This window comes from Scedosporium apiospermum, assembly GCF_000732125.1.
Source record: "Scedosporium apiospermum strain IHEM 14462 chromosome Unknown SEQ_SAPIO_0154, whole genome shotgun sequence".
NCBI classification, from domain to species: Eukaryota; Fungi; Ascomycota; class Sordariomycetes; order Microascales; family Microascaceae; genus Scedosporium; species Scedosporium apiospermum.
This window is the reverse complement of record NW_015971855.1, coordinates 1,287,074-1,310,833: the sequence shown is the minus strand read 5'-3', so window position 1 is coordinate 1,310,833 and position 23,760 is coordinate 1,287,074. Positions and strand designations below refer to the sequence as shown.

At 50.9% G+C, this 23,760-nt stretch overlaps 4 protein-coding genes across 4 annotated transcripts; 2 read left to right on the top strand and 2 right to left on the bottom strand.

The window, feature by feature from the left end:
• Positions 1–7,215: 7,215 nt before the first annotated feature.
• On the top strand, positions 7,216–8,216 carry SAPIO_CDS10118 (Uncharacterized protein; the record flags this gene model as incomplete). The annotated part of the gene is made up of 3 exons (XM_016783768.1): positions 7,216–7,724; positions 7,786–8,087; positions 8,149–8,216. The coding sequence occupies 3 exons, from the start codon at positions 7,216–7,218 to the stop codon at positions 8,214–8,216; spliced, it is 879 nt and encodes a 292-aa protein (XP_016639208.1).
• Positions 8,217–11,186: 2,970 nt separating this feature from the next.
• Positions 11,187–12,120, top strand: SAPIO_CDS10117 (uncharacterized protein; the record flags this gene model as incomplete). The annotated part of the gene is made up of 3 exons (XM_016783767.1): positions 11,187–11,651; positions 11,738–11,838; positions 11,913–12,120. The coding sequence occupies 3 exons, from the start codon at positions 11,187–11,189 to the stop codon at positions 12,118–12,120; spliced, it is 774 nt and encodes a 257-aa protein (XP_016639207.1).
• Positions 12,121–12,616: 496 nt separating this feature from the next.
• On the bottom strand, positions 12,617–18,165 carry SAPIO_CDS10116 (uncharacterized protein; the record flags this gene model as incomplete). Its single annotated transcript, XM_016783766.1, has 14 exons — positions 12,617–12,643; positions 12,723–13,281; positions 13,348–13,384; positions 13,454–13,493; positions 13,551–13,890; positions 13,971–14,500; positions 14,568–14,740; positions 14,842–15,460; positions 15,541–15,795; positions 15,868–16,228; positions 16,299–16,376; positions 16,446–16,464; positions 16,542–17,046; positions 17,566–18,165. The coding sequence occupies 14 exons, from the start codon at positions 18,163–18,165 to the stop codon at positions 12,617–12,619; spliced, it is 4,143 nt and encodes a 1,380-aa protein (XP_016639206.1).
• A 3,102-nt stretch (positions 18,166–21,267) lies between these two features.
• On the bottom strand, positions 21,268–22,420 carry SAPIO_CDS10115 (uncharacterized protein; the record flags this gene model as incomplete). Its single annotated transcript, XM_016783765.1, has 4 exons — positions 21,268–21,437; positions 21,526–22,047; positions 22,163–22,181; positions 22,379–22,420. 4 exons carry the CDS (start codon positions 22,418–22,420, stop codon positions 21,268–21,270), a joined length of 753 nt encoding a protein of 250 aa, XP_016639205.1.
• Positions 22,421–23,760: the final 1,340 nt, after the last annotated feature.

Below are 23,760 nucleotides of genomic sequence, written 5' to 3'. Positions count from 1 at the left end.
AGTAGAGATCTTTTCACATCTTCTTTAAGATCCTAGCTCTTCAGTCTAGGGACCTCTATCAACCCACGTCCCATACGCCATCCTCAAAGATTAAAACATAAGCCGAAATATGTCATGTCGTTTCTGAGAAACCAATCCATTAAAAACAGGAGTCGACAAGGTCTAAAACGCCGCTTTAAAGGAGCTGTCTAAGATGCTTTCAAAACGTACTCCATCCATACTCTCGCCTCAGAGTTAGCATCAGCATTGACGGAACATCAGGCTTTCGGGACAAACCCCTGTCCGAACTCATTCGTCGTCGGACACGGTTACGCCTTGACAGAATCGCTCCTCTTCTAACAAGCACGAGGGAGATGACGAAACAGGAAGATTCGGATTCAATTTATACAAACGGATACTTGCTGAAGAGGAGACAATATTGGTGGATCCGTCCAGGGTGACGGAATGGTACATACCCGGACGCCGTGCGATCGGAAGGAAAACAAGAAAATCAACGGGTTTCCGTATATTAACATAGTAACTCAAGACCAATCCATTCTTCCAGACTACCGCGTTTCGTCCTGAATTTGTGGCGTTGTCTTTTGGAAGCACAGCTTGGATTTTTTTTTTTTTCTTTATCCTTCCAGTGCATATCAACTGCCTAGAACGACAGGGAAGCCTTGAGAGTTTCTATCAGGGTTACATACACTCTTTTCTAGTACCTGTTACCCCAAAGATTTTCATTCCTCTCACATCTCCTAATCTCCGTCCTGTTATGCCATCCGGGCGGAGACGGTTAACACGCCGAACTGAGGCAGCTTGGGAAGAAAGATACTCATAGAACTTATCACAATGGAAAGAGCAAACCCGCGACAGTAGCTCTGGAGGAGGCAATATATGCCAAACATGGCATGTTTCCACCCCGTGAGACATTGGAGGAGGATGGAGCTCTCTCTCTCTCCCCTTCATATAAAATCGTCACTCACGATGCCTCGAAGCTGAGTGGGAGGCTGCATACAAAGAGCCACAACAGCTGGGAGCAGCATTAAGTTCAAAAGGCATGACTCCCCCACGTTCCTTTACTCAAAGTCAGTATGAGCTGGCTCACTCTACTGAGGAAATGGGCTGGCCGGGCGCGACAGCGGGGGTAGATAGATGCATGGATACCTGTGGCGTGGCATGGGCTTGAGCGCCTTGAGTGAATCTCCGACATTCAACGAAGCCTACGCAGAGCTGGAGTCTCCGCTTATTTGTTCGTCCCTTATCCGCAAGAAGTACTCCGTAGATCAAGAGACCTTGAGATTCCGCAGGCTCCCTCCATCTTAACAAGCTAGGTGAGGATCTTAACTCGCCCAGCGCTGGAAGTTCAGACGACTCGGCCCTTCAGCCCGTTGGGAGAAACCTGAAGACTGGGGCTCCCGAAAGACAGTTTCTGCCCTTGGGCCCGTTAAAAAACCATATCTCTGGGTTTCAGGTGTACTTAATTCGAGTTAGAGGGATCATTCCAATGCGTAAATGTCCTTCAGGGTCCAAATCATCAGTCTGCGACGGAGACCCGCTCCGCTCCTTTGCAACTGACTGCATGTCGGCCGTTTGGGGAGTAGGAGATGACATGGTGCGGCTGCTGCGGATTATCGGATAGTGCAGGACGACATGCCCGCGGGGGACGATCCAGATGCCGCCATTAAGGTCAGGAATCTCCGGATGTGCGATGAGTATCGACAGATAGTTCAGTATACAGATGTCCCTGAAAGGTCTAGGGTCTTACGCCCCTCTCCATCTCGACCAAACAAGCGGTGCTGAGAGGAAACACCCCCAGGGCCTTCAAACGCTGATTCCCCTACGAAGTAAACACCAACCCGACTGACGTTCAACAACCGAGAGACAGTCCACGGAAAGGACTCCCTTCCGAAACTAGCTGAACCCCGCATCTAGGGCACAACGAGAGGCCCGCAGCTCCGTGGTATCTCTCAGCACCACAAAATCGCCTCACCGACACTAAATGACAGCTGATATCAAACCCTCTGTTTCAAATTTTTGTGGCTACCTCGATCACTTACACCAGGCGAGAGAGAGAGAGAATCAAATGTTCCTACACCCGCTTCCAAGACAGTGTCGTTGTTTTCTGCTTAATAAACTTGGCGGCTCTCAGCGTTATGGTTGGACGCCAGACCATCAGATCTGATCTGATAAAAGAGCGCAAGAGGGGAAGGGGCCTGGCTCGAGGAGTGCAGGTCGCGATGGGACGCTGGACAAGACCCGACGGAGGTCTCATTGGTGGAGAGCTATCCGGGCTGCGACATTGAGTCGGCGAGAAAGAATCAGTAACAGCTGTTATTGAATTCCCTTTTTTCCCTGTCTTGTTTAAACCCGGGAACGAACTGTCATCCCTGCAAACCGTCTCATCTCATGAAACTGTTTGTCCCTTGTTCTTTGTTTCTCAGGCAAAAATCCCCCAAGAAGTGGAGAACGGAAAAGTCAAGTGTCAAGTATTAACCTGAGCATTCCGCCCCTCCATGAGATCAGATGAGATGAGAATCAGAAACAAGGAGGCAAAAAGCAGGCAGGGCAGTTATTGCCGGTTATTATTCCCCGCCCGAAATATTACTGCGAGTATCTACCCGGAAATAAGTGAGGATAGCAGACGATCCTAGTCGGGGGCGGGTGCGGGGAGGATCAATTGATGTTACTTGGGATTAGATAGACAGAATATCGAAGCTGTAGTCTACTCCTTCATACATGGTGAGTATAGAATACTAATAGAATACTACATATCGGCAGTAGGGGTTGATGAAGGGCGAAATGGCCTGGGATGAGGAGCATCATATTTGCAAGTTGAAAAAGCTAAAGATCTCTGCGTCTTTTCTGGTTGTATTTCTTACACACGAGATGATGGGTTTAATCCCAACTCCTCCTGCTGGGTACATGCAGACACCTAAATATTCGCCAACGAGGAAAATAACAAAATGGAGCTCTAGACATGCACGGGTGACGGCATGCAAAAGACGGGATCCAAGTTCCCAGGTGACTCCCAGCGGACATGGGCGATATTGGCGATAGCCATTCCACCCAGGTATGTGGCCCATACGTGAAATGGAGGGCTCGGCATTTCTTGGATGGGTTTCTTCCAATGAGAAAATACCCGGCCGCTTAGATTTGATATCACAATCTATGAAGATGGGCTCTGGTATCTGTTGTCCGTCGCGTGGGTTGATTGGCCTTCGCAATAAATTGTCAAATGCATCCGTAGTGTTACAGCATATCTCCAAGTCCCGCGAAGAGGCGGTAATACATTTATCCCCCAAGAAGACGTAGCATTTGCGACATTCTTAAGAAAGACTCCCCTCATCCATAGTCAAGAGATGCAGGGCAAGCTTGATGCTTCAAACAGCGTACCCGAGGAAATGGAACAGCTTGCCGGCCAGGTGAGCTAACTCCTTACTCCGTTGTCTCACCATCTGTGGGCTCATTGGAATTTTTTGAGATTAGCCCGCTCAAGGCATTCCCAACTTTGCTTTTCAACCCCGCTTCGCGTGTTTCGGAAAGGATCTAGAGAAGGAACAAAACAGAAACAGAAAACTTAGGGGACCTGATCACCCGATAGGAAAAGTGAGAGACAATGCGAGGATTTTTTTTTTTTTTTGTGACGCATCAGGCAGGAAAACAGGAAACAACCAACTACTGCCTGCCGGTCGTGAGCCTAACGCCACGCACTTATAGCCAACCCAGGTTCCTGGAAAATCGGAGCACCGTGATGGGTCCACGTCTGTCTGACGTGGTCTTCGATTCCGTAGTCTGAGCAGGCTAACCTTCCTCTTGCGCTGCATGCAGTATTAGAACGAGCAGCAGGATAATACGTTTTGAGCAGGAAGAGCCCCGAATGAATGTCTTGTCCAATGTCTGAGATCCGAGAGAGACAGGGGCAGCAGTGGCAACAAGAAGGGCTACAGGCTTGTAAATCGCTCAGCACGCCTCGCGGAAGAGTGTGCTAGGGCATTCAGACGGCGTCGTAAACTTAAATCTCATCTGCAAGGCGTCGAGAACTCAACGAAGTTTATACAAGTAGATGGAAAATATCGGACGCTGCAAACACGGAACACCGTGCCATCGAATCATTGATAATACCAATGAATGGAGCGCTTTGTACACTAATATGGGCGAGTCCAGGCGGCGACCGGTTCCAAGGGGGCTTTCGTCAGCGCCGACGTTCAAAGTCCTCGGCGCTTCGACTGAACAAGCCAGAAGCGCCGTGGTTTCAAAGTCGGTCATTAGAGACCACTCGGAGGACCAGCGTCCTCAGACATGGTGGATACCCTGAGCCAGAGAGCAATAAGGGTTCCCATAAAAAAATTGAGATGACGGAGTTTCGAGACAAATTGGAACAGCGGCAGCTGGGGTGAGTTGCTCCAATTTTCAAACGGGTGTTCGCGACTTTTCTGTGATGGATGATGCCTCGAAATGAGAGGCTCATTTTCCGTAAAATCCTTCATCCTCGCGGACCAGGGTTTCCTGTGTTATCGTATCCCTGGCCCGGCGTACTGGGGGGCAACGACAAGGAAGCACAGCGGGATCGTGGGATCGTGGATCAGCCAACGCTAAAAATCATCAGAGAAAGGGAGGAACGCCCACACTAATCTGGGTCGTCGATTGACTCTGGAGACAGCGAAATTAGAGCTGTTTCAGGATCAACTGGGATGATCTGCGCCTGTGTGGGGAAATTCGCAGGTGGACTTGGAAGATGGTCGCTCCTTCTCCCATTGGCTCGTGGGGTTCCTGTTCTGCAAGGAACCGGCCCAGATCATTGGATGGAATCATGATGAAGGCCTAATTTGGCCCCTTCCGTCCCTGGACTGGCGGTTCAGAAGGGGAAGGAGAACAAGGCCGGGGAGTGTGGCAAGATGAAGGAAGGGGTGGTTGTATTGAGATGACCACACCGACACTAAAATCAGGGGGAAGGCGCCAGCGACTTCGTTGTCCGAAGAGTATTCATGTACCATTTGGAGACGAAGGTCCCATTTCTGGGAGCATCCTGGCTCATTTTATCACTATTGATATCGCCGCCCATATCGGGAGCGAGCCTGGATTCATAGAATTGACGACCTTTTCCATATTCAAGGTGTTGAATGTTGCTGTCCACGGCTCACATCCTTCAATTACGCATTCGCATTGGCGGCATCAGAAGTATCAATCCTCATGGAGATAGAAATTTCGTCGAATCCATAAGATGAGAAGATGCCAGGACCGGTGTAGATTGAATGTCTGCCCCATGCCGACGCTAAAATTCTCACTGCAGCAGGATCTCCTTCGTACGCAGCGATGGATCAATATGCTCAATGTCCTTCGTCGGCGTTGACTTAGCACTTTCACCAATTAAACCCACTCTAGGGGTTTCTAATCGGCTGTTGCTGTTGGGCGGACATGATTGCCCCTTCCTTCGTCCGTGCCGTCTCTCTTGAATTGGAGGGGGATTTAAGGAAGATGGACCCGGTTCGTCTGGTAATTGTCGAGATGGGTAGAGATTGCCAATTTTACAGCGTAGCAGGGACTCGTTGGTTTAGACTCAAACGCCCTTGTATTCACGCACTCGTAATCGCCCTACCGGTACATCAGTAAACTGGGCGGTATCTGGGCACGGGGGAGCGGTCAGGGGTTGGATTGCATGCAGGTACCATTGAGCATTGGGCAATTCACGATGTTGCCTCGATCAATTCGTACTCACGAAGTAGTCTTTCTTGATGTACACAGGTAATTAGCATTACTACTGAAGTATTTCGCCAACATTCAGACCACCTGTTCTACAATCATAACCAAAGACTCCTCCATTCGTTTTCAGCTCCAGCAAACCCCGAAGGCGAGAAAGGGGTCCTTGCGAAGCTGCTGTGTCAAGTGAGATCCGGATCCGGACACACCTGCACTATTGACACTGCCAAGCATAAATCCAAGACGCGAGATCAACATAAGGTCCGAGATATTGGTGATAAAATAACATCAAGACCAGTTTCCTTCTTAGTATAATACTTCGGACAAGTCAATGGGCTAGTGGTGCTCTGGGAAGGTTCAATGTTGCCCCTCTACGAAGTAAAACCCTGTTGCTGGCGCTTGATCAAGTCCCACGCTCGATTTCCAAGGGTGCGTCTCCCTTCCACGACCCTTTCATCAAAGGCCCTAGCGCCCCAAGCTTCAAGGCACAAAGTAGACTTGACCAGAGGATCGTCCAAGTAATTGTTGCTGACAATGCTCCTTCATTTTCTGAAGAGTATGTTGTACCTTCGTAGTATCTACTTATTTCTAGTAGCGAATACACAGAGTTCTCGAGTACCATATACCAGAGGGTGTAGTCGTACGCCCCATTTCCGAATCCACACCCCCCTGGCCATCAACCATCAACAATGTTAGTTCAAAGTACACAGTTCCAGCCCGTGTTGTGCCTTCCATTTCGTCTTCTCTGGATGGACCCCAGCAACCTTGAACCCCCTCTAATAGTCGCGGCTTGGACACCGCACCTCTCTCCTCAAATACTAAACGGGCCTGAGACCACCTCGACCGGCCTAGTTTTTGTCTCTTCTTCTCTTCTCTCCTCCAACCGTCTGGTTTTCCCTTCCCGTGGTCCTCACACGCCAATATTCTTTTTTGTGTCCAGTCGAGTCACTCCTTTCTTAGACAGGCACAGTCCATTCCTTTTTTATATTCACTTCGTCTCCCATCCCTCCATATCCCTCTCGCCGGCTTTTTCGAGTTGAACAAGGCACTCCCGACTTCGGTGTAGTGAAAAGACAAGGCAGGATCTAGCATCCCCAGTGATATCGGAGCCCGGAGCCTTCCCTTCCACCACCATATCCACGACTTTAGTCGAATCTCCAAACGACCAAGGTACCTTGAAGGACCTGTCATTTTCTGTGATATCAGCAGTGCTGTCGATCCCCAGCTGGAACTGAAAGCAAACCGTGCGACTCCAATTCGCCGAGCATCCCTTTTACGTCAGGACAAAGACTTCATTCGACTTAACTTCGAACATTATCAAAGGTAAGCCGACAATGGAGTAGACGTCGTGCGGAGGACGTGTGGAACAGAGCATTCAAGCACGGCGGGGGGCAATGAACTGGTCAAAATATAAAAATGTGTCGAGGGATTGGCCCACCCCGGCAGATGTCATGGGGAGAGATGCAATGATACAAATGTGAGGAAGATACTCACATACAGAAACAGGTTTATATATCAGACCTGAAATCGTTCAAGATGAAGGCTTCTCTCGCTCTTGCCGTGGCCAATGCCATGCTTGCTCTCGCCAGCCCCGTCCACAAGCGTCTCTACGTCACCGATCTCGACATTAAGACCGTCACGGTCTTCGTCTACCCCGACGGTTCCCCTGCTACTCACCTTGGCCCTCAGCCCACCGACAAGGCTTTCGTTGTCTTCGAGAACATCGCGAACCCCCAACCTACCCCCGAACCCCAGCCCGAGCCCACTCCTGCTCCTGCCCCCGAGCCTGAACCGGAGCCGGCGCCCGTTGCTGAGCCCGAGCCTGCTCCCGTCGTCGAGACCCCTGTCGAGCAACCCACCGCCGAACAGCCCCAGGCGCAGCCTGAGCCCGTCCAGGCTGCTCCTGCTGGCAGCGCCCAGGAAGCCTCGCTCAATGCCCACAACGTCCACCGCTCCAACCACTCCGCCCCCGCCGTGACCTGGGATAGCAACCTTGCTTCGTACGCCCAGCAGCTCGCCAACACTTGCAACTACGGCCATGACACGTAAGCCATCCTGCTCTCTTCGCTTTTCCCCATCCTCGGTCAGCTGCTAATTTGAATCTAGTAAAATTGGTGGCGGTGGTTATGGCCAGAACATTGCCATGTCCGCTTCTACTGGCGATCTCCCCGGTGACGCCGATGCCCTCCAGCGCGCCATCACTGGTCTCTGGTACAACGACGAGTTCAGCTTGTACCCCAGCTTCGGTGCCAACCCCGACATGACCAACTTCGAGAAGTGGGGCCACCTTTCTCAGATTGTCTGGGCCAGCACCACGACCATCGGCTGCGCTATCTCCTACTGCGAAGCCGGCCAGCTTGCTAGCGGCATGCGTGGCTGGTTCGCCGTCTGCAACTACGGCCCTGCCGGTATGCATATCCCTCCCCTCTGTGACTAGTATTTGGAAATTATCCCTAACTCATTTGATAGGAAACGTTCCTGGCGCGTACGCCGAGAACGTCAAGGTTCCCCTCGGCAACCCCACCGTCCTTGCGTAAGAAGGAGCATTTCATGGAAGAAATAAGAAATGAACGAAAGTAGGCATTGGAGGGTCTTCCAATGCCTACGCAGATCGGCGGCACATGAACCGGTCTCTGCATGTTAAAAGACCTCTTGTTATGATGTTCACTTCTGAGATGTAGTTTACGTACCTGCCGTACTTAGCGACGTCGCATTTTTTCGATTCTTCCGCTTTTTACATGCTTCGTCCAACTTTTTGCTGTTTGCTCGGCGGTGAGCCCCATCAAGGGTGGTCGAAACAATGTGGCGCACATGAATGTGCCCCGTGATAAAAAAGGAGGGGACGAGGTTGTTTTCTTTCCTCGACCCCGAACTTTTTTATTCTATTTCTTTTCTTTGTCTACGGACCCTCTTATTTTTCTCATTTTTCAAATTGCATTTTGCATTTTATCAGATTTGATGTCTGCATATTTCTTTGTTCCAGCTGGTTCATGGGTTTAAAAAGGTTTTGAGATTTAAAAATGGGAGTGTTTGGAGTTTTTACACGACGAGTTGTGGTGTCGTATGGATCGTGAAGCTGTCCGAGGCGAGGTCTTAATCGTGTCGTAAGGAAGTAAGGGCGAGGCCTAAGATGGTGTAGAGATCGTGATGTGGGCTTGTGGGTGGCCTGGAGTCCGATTTGCAGGATTCCGAATGTGTTGCCTTGAAGCATCACGCCGCAGTAAAACATGGAGACGTCCAACAGTTTCTCCGAGCCGGAATCGGCCTCTTCCGGCTCCGTTTCCCCAACCGACGCCGGAAACAAGCTCCGGGGACTACGAAGTGGTTTTCTAAATTCTTAGGTGGGATGCTCAATCCTCTTATCGGCCGGGGGCAATCATACCACCGCGTTTGAAAGAGTTTGGGGTTCGTTAGCAGTTCAAGATCTTTTTTTTAGCGGCGATCCGCTACGGCTTTGGAACTTGGAATTTCTAGTCGTTGAAGGCTTAGTCTAGGCCCATCTGGTTCTTCAAGAGGCCGATTCTCTCATCTTTGAATACCACCCCCCAAACATCGGACGCTCGAGGGAATGAAGAAATTGATGACTAGTTTCTAGTTAAATGGCGGTAAGCGCGGGCTCCAATGAAAACAAAGTGTAAGCCAGTGAGAAATGTTGCAGCTACGAAATCGGCAATCGAGGATTCTAGTTTGATGGGGGCTGTGATAGCCTCATCGTCAAATATATGGGCGGAGCTGCACAGGTGCTCTAGTTGCTCGGCGACTCCCCACACTGGACCCAGGCGGCGACGTGGAACCCGTTCTAGTTAAGCCGTGTCGGGAAGGCAAAGGGAAAGGTCGAATGGCGAGAGCGGCCGACAAGGCGTAAGGTTCTTTGGTGATAGATACTCTTGAGATGATGTAAAGGCTGTCTCGGGCGATGCTTGGAGGCTCACGGGAGCGTCTCCACCTCCACGTTGGCCACTAGATAGGTTCGCCAAGATATATTGCACAATGGTCGCATACTGCTGTGCTGAATGGAGAAAGTGGTGGGAGCATAACGGCTTGGCAACTCTTCGAGGATCATCAGCAGAAGCGATTATCCTTAGTTCTCCCCAGGATAAGCACCCGCAGCGACAGGATTGAGGATTCCGCAGGGTAAGCATCCTATCGCTCGTTACACGACATCCCTCCAATACCAAGGGCGGAGGAACATTCCAGGACGACGCAGGAAAATCGACCGATTCTGCAGGTTTGAAATTCCAGAATGGTTTGTTGTCTTGAGGGTAAGGATGACTCGAATACTCAAGGTTTAGTTCTATTATTATTCCATTGACGGCAGGTCGGAGCAGTCAATTTGACCGTTTCATCCGCCATCAAACCATTCATTGGTCGCCGATGCGCCAAAGTCCCCGATGGCCGGGCTCTTCACTCCGGGGATGTCAAGCCACCATCGACCGGGACCCAAGTCCTGTATGTCGCACTCCATTCCCTCACCTGGACCGAGCATACATCAATAACTGGCTTGAGCCCGACTTGGCGCAGCTTGATAGCGTCGATAATTTTGTTTTGTCGTGCTCATGTCGCGCCAACGAGGGTATTATTAGAGAATAATGATACATCTAACCAATAAGTTATCCCTCTCTCGTCTAGGCTAGGAGAAAGGGGAAAAAACCGAGCCATACGAAGATATTGTTAGGCATAAAAGCCTGTAAAACTGGTGATGCAAGTCGGAGCTGCGGGCTGATAGTCCATCCGAGAAGGAGTGGGGAGTCGCTCCGTGGGGGCCATTTTTTCCCCAGACTCGGGGTATTCCTGTTTTTTCAATTTCCAATTTTTAATATATTACTTACTCCCTTGATATCGGGATTTTTACCACAGCTTGGTGCTTGTGAATGGGAAGGAAGGAAGCAGCTGGTAAAGTGGTATTTGAGTGGGCTTAAATGGTGAGATTCCGGGCAGGATGAGGCTGGGCATGATGGGGACAGCTGACCTTGACAAACAAACTCGGGGTTGTATTATTCCTTGTGGAACCGAGGCTTGGTATGGGGTCCCATGCTTTTGGAACCTTAGCCAAGATGAGGAATGAGTGTTAATGAAGGTTGTAACGGCACTCATATATGGGCCAACTTTCCTCTCGACGTGGAGCAATGGGTCGTCTTTTCTTTCTTCACATCCTGGTATGTACACATTGCAGACTCCGGAGCATACTATCTCCGAGTGGAGGGGGCATAACGCGATCGAGGAGACTGAAAACGAACTTAGACGCTTACAAGCATCAGCATTGGTGGTGATCCGCGCATACAACACCATCCCCGTCCATGCAGACTGGCTGGATGCTTATGCTTTTAATACGGTTGAAATTGTCGATCATATAGTTTTTCGACTTTGCCCTTAATAATCTCGAGGTTGCAACCGGATACTACAAGTTAAAAAGGTTTATCTCCTGCTATTTTTGTGCGCAGGCCAAGGACGTTTCTGCGCTTCCACCCAAATCTGTTTACACGCCTTTGCGCTCTTATAGCCTCAACATGAGCACCTCATCTCCATACTCCAGCCGAGTAACTAAACGCAAAGACGGACGAACAAAACCTACCAGCGACTGGGAAACCAACTGGCTCATCACAATATCCGCCGACTTCAGCAAGCTTCCCGACGCCTCTCGGGCCCGCCACCACGACGGCTGGCAAACCATGACCAGTCCCGTATCCGAAGTGATGGAGGATGCGCCTCCATCTCACATCCCCACGCCGCCACCTTCATCGACGATGTCCACGGCACACGATGTCGAGATGGAAACCATCATGAGGGCTAGGCTGGGCGTGCCGTATCCAGAGCTGTTGTTGCCGATTCCGACTCTGGAGCTTGACTTTCGGTTGGCTGTCAAGTTGAGGAAGGCCCGGTGTATGGTTAACTCAGGCGACGGAGCTGCGAAGGAGTTAACCGTTGTGGAGAGTGGAACATGGGCTGGATCATTTGGCAAGGGGGTTGTTAGAGTGAGTACTCCCACCCTCCTGGGTGAGGATGTGAAAAGAGAGTTCCAAGTCGACGTGGACCCCTTCATACTAACGGGGAGACATAGGTCGGCGGGCACGATTTACAACCTTCACAGCTAGCTGAGAAGACGAGGGCGAGACTCGACACCGCTTTTGAGCTTGTCACGGACGACGAGCCACCTGCGAAGTAAGTTTCTAATGCCCCTGGAGATAATGGAGATGATAAATATCCCTATTTATCTTGGCTAACGAATTTGGCAGGTTGGAGTTGCGAACGCGGGGCTACATCTCCTATCTTCCCGGCGCCCTAGAGACTATCCTTCAAGGCAACATCGACGACACGAAGAGCTACACTTTCCGCATGGTCATGTCACTTCGGACGCAGGATCCGAGATATGCCGAGACTGTAAACCTGGGACTATGGATCGGATCTGGAGTATGGAAGGACGATGAGCTGATATTGGAGTGAGATGCTTTTCTTCCCCCCTCCCCCCTCCTTGTTGGTCTCCCCTCCCTGGCTGTCTGTTAAACTAACTTTTATCTACAGTTCATATCGAGTTTCTTAAGGTCGCTTCTTGTTTTTTTCATTTATCGTTTTGCATAGCAGAGGTGTCCGGAGTTGATGTCGAGTTATCTTCACAAACTCCTCTTCCGGTCTACTATACCAAGAAAGTCATCTTCCATTCTAAGTCGGGCACTTTTTCTCACTTGGAGAAAATATTGTTGTTGAAACAAAGCATTTATTTTATACTGCTAGTTGGAAAAGTCGTCAATTCGTTTGAAATATTTTCTATCGCATCCAAACCTTCCCATCCTGTCTCGCTGATGCTCTCCTTCTCAGAATGCAGCTTATTCCCATTCCTCTTTACACTTTCATGCAGATATGAATTTCTTTCCTTCCCATTTTCATGTAAACCAATCACACATTCTGTCGTCGGGGAGCACCAACGCTAGGATGCTCCACCCTATCGGTCCAAAGCTTGCGCGATGCACTGAAAGAGAAAGATGTCAGTCCCATAGTCAAAGATCAGAAAACGAAAGCACCGCAAGCCGGCGCAAGAACAAACTTACCATCCGGTGATACGCGCCCCTCATAGCCAGCAACTCCACATGCGTCCCCCTCTCAACAACCTGACCCTCACTGAGCACGAAGATAACATCAGCATTCTGCACCGTCGCCAACCTATGCGCGACAACAACCATCGTCCTCGCCCCCTTCATCCTCTCAAACACCTTCTGAATCGCCCTCTCCACCTCAGAGTCCAAACTCGCCGTCGCCTCATCCAGCAGCAAAAGCTTCGGCCGGCGGACGAGAGCCCGCGCGATGGCGATGCGCTGCCTCTGCCCGCCCGAGAGCAGGACGCCCTTTTGGCCGACGCGCGTCTCGTAGCCTTCGGGGAGGGAGATGATGAAGTCGTGCATCTCGACGGAGGTGCAGACTTCGTGGAGAGTGGATTCGGAGATGGTGGACGGGTCGGGGACGCCTGCGAGGATGTTTTCGCGGATGGTGCCGCTGAAGAGGTTGGATTCTTGGGCGACGAGGGAGATGCTTTGGCGGTAGGTTTGGAGGGGGATGGTGGAGATGTCGGTGTCGTTGAGGTATATGGCACCGGCGTTGACCGAGTAGAATCTGGTTCCGTGTTAGTTGATATGCGGGAGCTTGTGCGAGGAGAAGTGAGGGGGATTTCGAAGACACCTTTCGAGGAGAGAGACGATGCTCGTTTTCCCGGCTCCTGCATGGTTTCTGGTTAGGGTCTGGCCTGGCCGTGAAGAGATAACTTGCTTATTAGCAGGCAACTTACCGGAAGCCCCTACGATAGCAGCAAATTGCCCTTGTTTTATCTATTGCGCAAAAGGTTAGCATCGAGCTATCGTAGACAGGTGTGATGATGTTCTTACAGTAAGATTAAGGCCATTGAGAACAGGCGCATCTCTAGTGGGATACCGGAACCAGACGTTTAAAAACTCAACCCTCACGCCCCTCTGCGAGTCACTATCCACGCCCGCCTCGAAACTCTTGTCCTCATCCTTGCCCTTCCGGGAGACTTGTTTCTCGACGGTCCCCTGTCTCGGGGGTCTTGAGGCAAGGATGCGATTCGCGGCTGCTGTGGCCTGTGCGATATTAGGCGCGTAGCTGAGCCATTGTCCCGCAGCCATGCCGCCTTGCATGACCGCGATGTAGACGACGAGATACTGGAAGGTTACGTACTCGCCTTCAGCGAGGAGCTTTCCGCCATACCTAAAGAGAGTTATCAGCATTGCAAGGCCTCATTTATAAGTAAACTTGTTCGAATCCCCCCTCAAGAAAGGAGAACTTACCAAAGCATGAAGGCCATGCACAAGAGCTGCATCCCATCACTCGCCGCAAACACTAATGTCGAATACTTTGCCTTGTGCCACGCCTTATCCAAATGCCTATTTAGCAAATCCTCATACCGATCCAAAATCCCCTCCTCCATCGTAAACGCCGTCACCGTCCTTGCCGCCCCAACAGCCTCGGTCGAAAACCTCGCACTCTCTCCAAACACCGTCCTGTTGGTCTTTTCAAACTTCGACTCGTACCGGATGCGGTAGAAACCGGCTGCGAGGACAAGGGGCAGGGAGCCTCCGAGGGCGGCAAGGGCGAGTTTCCAGCCGAAGTAGAAGGAAAGGATGATGCAGCCCGTTACGGCGAGGACGGAGATGAGAGCGAAGCCCATGTTTGTGCCGAGGAGCTGTTGGAGTTGGGAGGGATCTGTGGCGATGAGGGCGGTTAGGGCGCCGGGGGAGTGGTCGTCGGTGTCGAAGAAGGAGATTGGTTTTGAGATTATGTTTTTGAAATATTCTTTGCGGTAAGTTGCCGTGATTTTCTAAGTGACTGTGTTAGTTGAAGAAGAAGACGAACGACTGGAACGGAGGAAGCTTGAAGTCACTTACAAAGGCGAGAGTTGTCGCCGATCCGCCTAGGATGCAATAGCCGAGCCCAACAGCGCCTGCTAGGGCTGTAAACATGAGACACCAGAAGTTGATGTGGGCTCGGAGAGCTTCCCCCCAGAGGTAGAATCCGGTGAGTGCATTGGCAAAGAGGAAAGCCTGAATCGGAGTGCAAGCTGAGAGAGGAAGTAAATAAGTTAGTAGCTCTCAACAAGAGGTGGAGGGACAGCGACAAAGAGGAAGAAAGTAATAAACTGGAAAGGACCTAGGGACTTACCTCCCGCAATGAGAGCCCCGAAAAGCAGAGCCGTATACCAAGGCCACTTCTTACCCTGCTCAACAATCAAGGTACCAAAGCTGCCGAAGAATCCCTTGGGCACATACTCCCCTTCACCCCCATCCTTGGTCTCGCCGCTAGTAGTTGTCGCATCCGACTCCATAAGATCCATGCTCTTGTGCTTATCCCCCAGAATCAGCATCTCCGCCAAACTGACCCTCTCCAAACTCCTCACCCACTTATACTTATCCTCCTCATCCTCATCCTCCCCAAGATTCATCTTCTGCGCCGTCGCAAGCTTCCAATAAGCACCGCCAACTTGGGCCATTAACTGCTCATGCGTGCCCTGCTGCACGACCTTGCCCTTGGCCAAGACGACGATGTTGTCGGCCTTGCGCACCGTTGAGAGACGGTGGGCGATAGTGATGGTCGTGCGGCCTTGGGATGCCCGTTCGAGTGCCGCTTGGACGATTTGTTCACTGCGCACATCGATTGCGCTCGTCGCTTCGTCGAGGATGAGGATTTTAGGGCTACGGATGAGGGCACGGGCGATGGCAAGGCGTTGGCGTTGGCCACCGCTTAGTTTGATGCCGCCGTCTCCCACTTGAGTTTGAAAGCCCTTGATGGAACATTACGAATGTTAGATGTTATGTTCGGAGTGTGCCTAGGCTTGGAGGAAGAGGGTTTAAACCAATTTACCTCTGGCAGCCGAGAGATGAACTCATCGGCAAAGGCTTCACGACAGGCTTTCTTCACGAGGGTGGTTTTCTTCTCTTGAGGTGCGTCTTCCCAAATTGTTCCGACGAGACCGTACTCGATGTTCTTTTGGATGGTGTCGTTAAAGAGGAAGGGCTCCTGCTGGACGAGCCCGATTTGCGATCGCCACCATCGGAGGTCCATTTCTTTCAGGTCGACACCTCCGCAAGTTATCCTTCCGTTTCGGAAGTAGTACGTCTGTATCCCATCTCAAATTAGCAAGAACTGGCCATGAATCATCGTTTGACTTTCTTATTGTTCCATTCTTACCTTTAAGTTCGTCTTCCAGTCCCCATCAAGCTCATACCATCTCTCAATTAGCCCCACAATCGTACTCTTCCCGGACCCCGAAGGCCCAACAATGGCCGTCGTCTTGCCCGCAGGAATCCTGAGATTGACTGTGATGAGAACCTTCCTGTCGTGGCGCGCGGGATACGTGAAATTGACGTTGGTGAGCACGATGTCTCCCCTCGCCGAGACTTCGGGGGCTTTCTTTCCTCCGAGATGGGGTTTGGGAATGTCGATGCCATTGAAGAGAGCTTTGGCGGCTATTGAAGATCTAATTGCTGCCGAGATGGGCGCAGCTAGGCCGCTGACAGAGGCGATGATCATCATTGTACACATGAGGACACTCCATGGAAAGACATGCATGTTAGAAGTGGCGAGGGATGGATTAGAGAGAGGGGCTTCCCTGCACTTACATGACGAGGGTTCCAACGCTGGGTATCTCAAAGTTGAGATACATCTTGATGGCGAAGTAGAAGGTAAGCGCATATGTCCTGTAGATCCGCGTTAGTCTAGAAAGAACTAATGAGGCTCCTCCCTCCGGTAAATATATCCACACTTACGCATATATCGTAAAGAAGACTATCGCCATGGTTAGAAAAGTTGTCTCATATTGAAAGCGTAAATTTTATCGTCTCAGGGGATATGGAGAAACTCACCAATAGCCTGCTGGATAGCCACAATCTTTGCCATCCCCGCTCCTCTCTTCCTCGACTCCCTCACCCAACCGGCATACCTCTCCGCCATCTTCGCTTCAGCACCGCAAGCCGCCACCATCCTGACCGAGTTTAGCGCCTCCCCCGCTATACTCGAAGCGGCCATATCCGACTCCTCGACGCTCTTCAGCTTCCGAATCATGAACGGCATCGTAGTCCCATACGTGATGGCAATCACGACCAATCCGCTAGCGGACACTAAAGTCAACTTCCAACTGTGGGACAAGGCGATAGTAAGGGCGATTATGACAAGAGATAGGGCCGTTACTAGGGAACCAAGCTTTTCGCCAATGCCGAGCTGGACGGTGTTGGCTGTGTTGGTGAGGATAGCTGTCATACGGCCTGCCGGTAAAGCATCGAGCATGGAGATGGGTTGTGGGAGGACCGAGGTGAGGTAGGTGAGGCGGAGGTTGGCGGAGATGCGGAGGGAGTTCATTCGGAAGCCGAGCTTGGTTTTTGTTAGTATGGAGTCCCCGGAGGAGGGGGTGACGATTGGGAATGGACCCGATGGCCCTCTTTCCTTACCATTGAGCAGTATGAAAGGACGAATTTGCCGATGAAGAGATAGACCATGTATAACCTGATCTTGTCAGTAGGCACCCAGAATCTTTCGATTAGTAGCCCAGGAAGATAGAGAAATGACTTACACGCATTCTCGCACTTCATTTTTGAATAGTTCTCGATGTCTTTCCGTTGACGCTGTTGGGTCATAAGCCGTCGCGGCAGTTACAAGTCGCCCTTTGAATAAACGTGTTAGTACCAAGGGCATCCTGTTCGGACGTCGCCCAGATTCTGGAGGACCTACCAAACACGATGCTCGCCAAGGGCATGATACAACCGGCTGCCATGGCGGCGAAAACAGCGAAGGCAAGCCATATCCTATCCCTCGTCGACGTGAAAGTAAATAACCTCTAGAAGCCGCCCATCAGTTTTCATTCTTTAACAGAATAGCTCATAAGTAACATACCCAAAAAGTAAAGAACCGCTTCTTATACTCATCCACCTTTGTCGGCGCCTTCTTAGTCTCGGCCGGTTTTGCGACAACCTTCTCATCCACCTTCCCAGGACCGACTGCCACCGCTGGCGCAGCGGCAGCTATTCCAGCCCCAGAACCAGCCGATCCCGCGGGCGCAACACTAGCCTGAGACTGAGAAGCGCTCTGAGGTCCCTTGAATATCGCGCCCCACTTCTTCAACGAACTGGGCGACCTGGGACTCTCAGGTAAATCCGCCAAGGTAGGCTTCACTGCGGCAGTTGTCCCACTGGCTCCAGCTATCGGGGCCGCAGCCCCCACGAGTCCCTTTGTCGAGGCGAGGGAGGCATATGATGGTTTCTGGGAGACCCCGGCGCTTGGCGGGAGGGACTCCGTTGTTGTTTGTATGGATGTGTAGGAGGTTTTGGGAGCGAGCGGGCCTGGGTTTAGGGACGCGCCGGCCGGTGATGGGGTTGGTGTCGGGGCCGGAGGTGGGAGGGAGAAAGAGGCTGTGGGCGGAGTGGAAGGGGTTGTGGTAGTGATGGCCGGGGGAGGCACTGGGGCCTCGGAGGGGGAGGGTTTGGAGTTATCCATTGTTAGGCACGAGAGCCTTGGGTAGCGGAATGAAGCTACAGCCAAGAGAAGTCACGTACACGATGGGGGTATCTTGAGATGAAAGAGTGAATGGCGGCACTACCTGCCGAGCGCAAAGGGAAAAAACAAATAAGTTGAGAGAGGAAAACGAGCGAGGCTTGATGGGATGGGAGAAGATGCTGGAGAGACCAGCGCGCTAGAGTCTTCTTGCCTCCATCACCGTTCAACAACTTTCTCTTCTTGTTTCTCTCGACTTGAGATTGGACTTTGTGGCAAGGCACCGAAGCAAAAGTGACTACTGTTTCTAGAAGGCGGATAGAATGCGAAGGACAGGCTGGTTGATAGATAATTCTGTAGTAGCCTCAGCAGCGTGGGTGTGCAGAGCTAGCAGAGCTATCTCTTGCACTGGCTACTACCGGGAATCTAGCCTTAGAATTCTACTCTGTTTACATCGTTTTTCCAAATTCTCGTGGGGACATACGTACATGAAAAGAGTGCAAGTGCGCCAGTACCGCGAAGGATGGGAGCAAAGATGTTGTTGGGGTTGGGAAATCAGGCAACGTGAGCAACGAAGCTCTTTCGGCCGAGCAGGTTCTACAGATCTTTCGATTCGGCACTGTTTCTTTAGAAATGGAAGACCTCGGAGTGCCGGAACAAAGCGAGCTCAGAGGCAAGGGTGCTGACCCTGGATTAGGCCCGGAGAAGTGGACGCTCAATTAATTCTTGAGCCTTTCCAACCTCGCCTGTCAGATGGCGTTCGGATGACACAGGCCGAGAGAACCGGATGATGGGCGGCGTAGTTGCTTTGCAGACATTACGCAGCATCCAAAGAGTCAAAAAGATATACAAGCTATTGGTGAGTTGAAAACAGTATTACAGCAATATGCATGGCCGTATAGAGAGCAGGAGGCGTCTTCTAAAGAGAGTGTGGATTAACCCGGGCAATACCAGGCACCATCAAGGGGCACGAAATTCGGATCAGATCTAGTTATGGCAAAAAAGGTACGATGTGGTGTGCAACCGGCTCATATGTCATATAGATGACTTGTATGCTTCGACCAGAATCTCCTTGTCCTCTTCACCTGCTAGTGCTGGCTCATCACTCATATTGCCCTTTTTGGTGTGGTCCGTCCCGGCATGCCACTCGGTGTTATAGCCCGTGTTATAGGTGTTCCCCGGAAGCGGGCGCGAAGAAGGCAAAACTCGCTTCCCTCCCATTTCGAACGTGAGAATCAGACCGAGGGGAGAAGGAAAGAAGAAAGGCGATGGAACGGCTTCCGTCAAGCATCAAGGCACCAAGCCAGACACGCGTTCATAGATAGCAATCTCTCTTCACTTTCAAGAGTTTGCCCATTCCCTAGGCCACGGGCTGAGAGTGTTATGATGTGGCTGGGCCTACGTACGACTCGACTTCGGAGGTTCTTTGTAACGAAAATGTATATATCTTTTTATCTTTCGATATTAAATCAAGTCATTTACAAGCAAGAGGTCCGATGACCCTTCTTCTTTTTCGCCGCCCCATAGATATACTTTGTCCTTTCAACTGCAGACTGGGAGTAGCCCCGTAGTCCAGATCTGCTTAGGGTTAATTAATTTATACAGAACATCACCCAATTCCCGCTTCCACTGCCATGCGCCGCCCCGGCTGTGGTCTTCGGCTCATTTCATCTCTTTCTCGACCTTGAGCGGGTTTCAAGGGAAGTTCTAAACGTGGCATTAAAAATTGGGAAATTCAATGGAGTGGAGGGCTGGTCTTTTCAGCCTGAATGATATCAACACACCTTGACTGATCCGTATAAATGGGATTGATGTACGAAGTAGAGCTGTCAGTATGGAGGAAGGGGAGGATCAATACCTTAATCGTACACCTCATACCCTTGTCAAATCTCTCTATTGTTCTCCTTTATTCTTCTCCATTGCCTTTTGTCTCTGGGAGCAGGAAAATGAAAGACTGCTTATCTGAGGAACAGATCCGCGACGGGGAGGACTGCGTGGGTCGGACGCGTGTCTTTTCCTGTAAGATTGATTTCTTCCCTTTCGCCCTCTTTTCATATGCATTCCCGCTTCGGGTAGTCGTCGCGGTAGTTGCGTTGGCTCATTTATATTCTCGCCTGCTTAAAACCGCCCTAGGAGGAGGCTGAAAAACGAGACAGCAAACGTCGATGGCGACAATGGTGAACCCGCCGGGATGAAAGCGGCATCTCATCCGGGTCCTGCATACGCAAGCACCGTTTAATGGCCCCCGCTCTCTCTCCGGCCAGTTGTAGCTCGCCATCCTGAGTCTATATGGCCTCTTTCCCAATGTGCTCTATTCCAAGTATCACAAGCTGTACAAATTGACTATCGCTCTCGGGGTGAACGAAGCTCATCCCGAAGGTGAGCTGCCGTAACGCCAAATACGTTCGTCCGCATTCAGGCGAGCTTCATTCCCTTCCACATGTCCCAAGAGGGCGACCCCCAATCGGCAGGCCTTACCGGTTTTTCCCCCTTTCCCGTTACAAGTCCCGGACGAGGTGGTCCCAACTCTTAGGCTGCTTTCCCCCGCGTATCTACTTTTTGCTTAATTTGAAAGTGCCAAGCCGACGGAAGATTTACCTACTGAGCCGACCTGTCAGGACATTCTCCGCGGTATTATATTATTTCAGTCCTCATCTAATGCATAAACCGGGGAGAGTAGCTCTCCGATGAGGGGTCCCAGGTCAGGGATAGCTTCTCTTTTTGGGGTACTCTCAGGAGCCTTCTGCGCATGTATCATGGGGAGCTTGGGAACCCATGTTCCGATTTTACGGGCAAAAGGCCTTTTGGATATTTATAACTCTATTGATACCTTTAAAAGTGACAGAAAGGGGCTGCGTGGTCGTGAAGAGCGAGACAGTTGAGAAGAACTGGCTCTGAAAAAGGAAGGCGGAAAACGAAGGAGTATTTTATAAGAGCGCAAGCTAGTCGAATCGAAGATGTGAAGTGAAACCGTGGAAGAAGAAGAGAAGTTATAAACTTATAAACAACGAATCGAAATCTGAGGCGGAAAGAAAAAGAACATTGAAAAAAAGAAACCGAGGGGGAAAACATCATAGGTCTAATGCAGTGATTCGATCCATCCATCTACTGAACCTGAGCCATCATGTTCCTGAGTGTATCGCCCAACTCCTTTACCAACGTCTTCTCTCTTGGGAGAGTATGTCCTTTTGCCGTGTCAAAGATGTAAGCCGTGTCCGCGTCGCAAACGTTGTAAAGCGCCATAGATCCATCGAGATAGGGATCGAGCGAACCGACTAGCATGACAGACTTATCAGCAACATTGTTTGGTTTTACTAGGTAACAAGGAAGATTAAAAAGTGAAAACAAGAAGAAAAGACTCACTGATGTGCGTCGTCGGAACCTCAATCATCAAATCCGCCTCATCAGCAAGCACCAAGGTCAAAGTCTTAGGATGCAATGGCGGCCAACCCATAAAGAAAACGCCACACTTCAGCATCGGCTCAATACCAAACTCCTTCTTCCGTACTTGCTCGAACAGCAACAAAGTCGCCGCCAACATGGCACCCTCGGAGTATCCGATCACGCCGTCAAAGGGCCCGCTCTTTTCCATGATCTCGTAAAGGTACTGGATGGCTCTCACGGTGCTGCGCCGGCAGTCGGCGACGCCCTCGCGCATGAGCTCGCGCATAGTGTCCTCGGGGGTTTCACATTCGGGGAAGTCGCGGATGCGGGAGAGAACGTCGGCGCCTTCGACGATGTCTGGGTCATCGGGCTCGATGAAGCGGTGGTAGGGCGGCTGGCCGAAGAATTCTTCGAAGCCTTCTGGTGGCATGGCTTCGCAGTTGCCGTTGATGAAGTGGAATGTTGCGGATTCATCGGAGGTGAGCTCTGTTACGATGGGGGCTGGGAAATTGGGGATGCATGTAAGTTTCTCGTGTACAGTAACGTAGTGGAGAGAGAGAGCTTTTGTCTGGTTAAGGTGGACATGAAGCGAGCACTGGGGAAGCCATATCCGTACCGAGTTGAACCTGGAATTTCTTCGGAGGTTGTTAGTATTTGCGATTCCTCAGTTCAACAGCCAGTGCTCTTCTTTTCGATCCATTATTCCACCTGAGCGACACGCAGTGGCCCCCCCACTCAAGGCGAGAATGGTAGCTCCATCGCATTCCCACTTGCGGTGGCAAACCTGTACACCCCGACACTCTAAAGTGGGAAAGACATCATCTCAACTTACATCCGAGCTCCCGTAAGAACCGGGAAGACACAAGAACCTCATCTTGACTGTCGAAGCTGAAGCCGAGACCCGAACTGAAGGTGAAGAAGAAGAGAAAATACTAGGCCCCTGCTACCAAGCAATGGAAGATCGGCACCGACGTGTGAGGTCAGAGGTGACCTCCGATGGGATGATGCCGCGGCTGGTGCGGGGGAGGGGCAAAGGGGTGATAGAGGGGTGACGGAAGACTCAACCTCTCCCTCAGGAGGTGTGGGAGGAGAAAAGCAGAGGAGGAAGAAAGGAGGAAGTTAACAGGATCAGGTCAAGCTACGTTGGAGTAGATCGTAGTCACAAGAAACGGGTGACTATGTAGGCTGAGGCTCTCTGGGGTCGGGATGCAAAAACGGAAACTAAGAAGTGGTGTGGAGGGTGCGGACCAGGTACTGATAGAGATACGGGAGGGATGCGAACGAGGTTCAGATCCGGAAGATCATGCTCTTGGGGAGGTACAATGCCTCAGAACCAGCGAAGCAATGAGAAGGATATAAAACAGGGAGGCCAATCTGCTGAAATGTGCCCTGGGAGATAGAAGCGAAAGGGGAGATCAGACTTGTCAAAAATAGAGCTCGTTTCGTGTAAATATGACTGGAATCAGAAACGAGCCAGGGAATCTGTAATGCCTGCCCTAAAAAATACGAGGCTGATTCAAGGAAAACGGAGTTGGCGAAGCAGCAAAAGTTATATCAAGTATAAAAAGGAAAAGAGGGGAAAAAAAAAAGGTGGGAGGGCTAACGGGTTGCATAGACGAGCGATGAGAACAGAATATCACCGACTCAAGAGAAAGAAGGCTTCAGGAGAGACTATGGGAGGGGGGCTAGGAGTTTCCACGATGGCACCGAAAAGCAGAGACGAGGTTGAGATTTTAAGACACGACGGGCGGATGAAGTAGTCAAGACCCGCAAGGCGGCAAAAGAGAAGCACCCGCACATAAAATAGCGTCACCTATAGTTCGTGAAGGGAATTAAGGGAACGAGAAGGAAAAAAAGAAGAAAAAAAGGCAGTGAGGCTACAGCATTTGACACCTTAATTCAGGAATCAGATACTATCATACTGACAGAAGTCTAGCAAATCCACCTTGCTCTGTAGTAAAATAGCCCTTCAGTCATCCGTAAGGCGCGGAATATCTATTCTGAAATACTCATTCGGATTTTACCCCGGGTTGTGACCTTCCCAGCTGGGCAAGGTGGACTCGAATGGCTGGCGTTGGATATGGGGAGGACAGACAAGGCTATAGCAGACATGGCTATAGAAAACTGTACAGAAGAGGTCTCGTATATTATCGATGATATCCAATGTAGGTCCCAGACAGGCAAGAATTAAGGCGGAATTCGACATGTAGATCC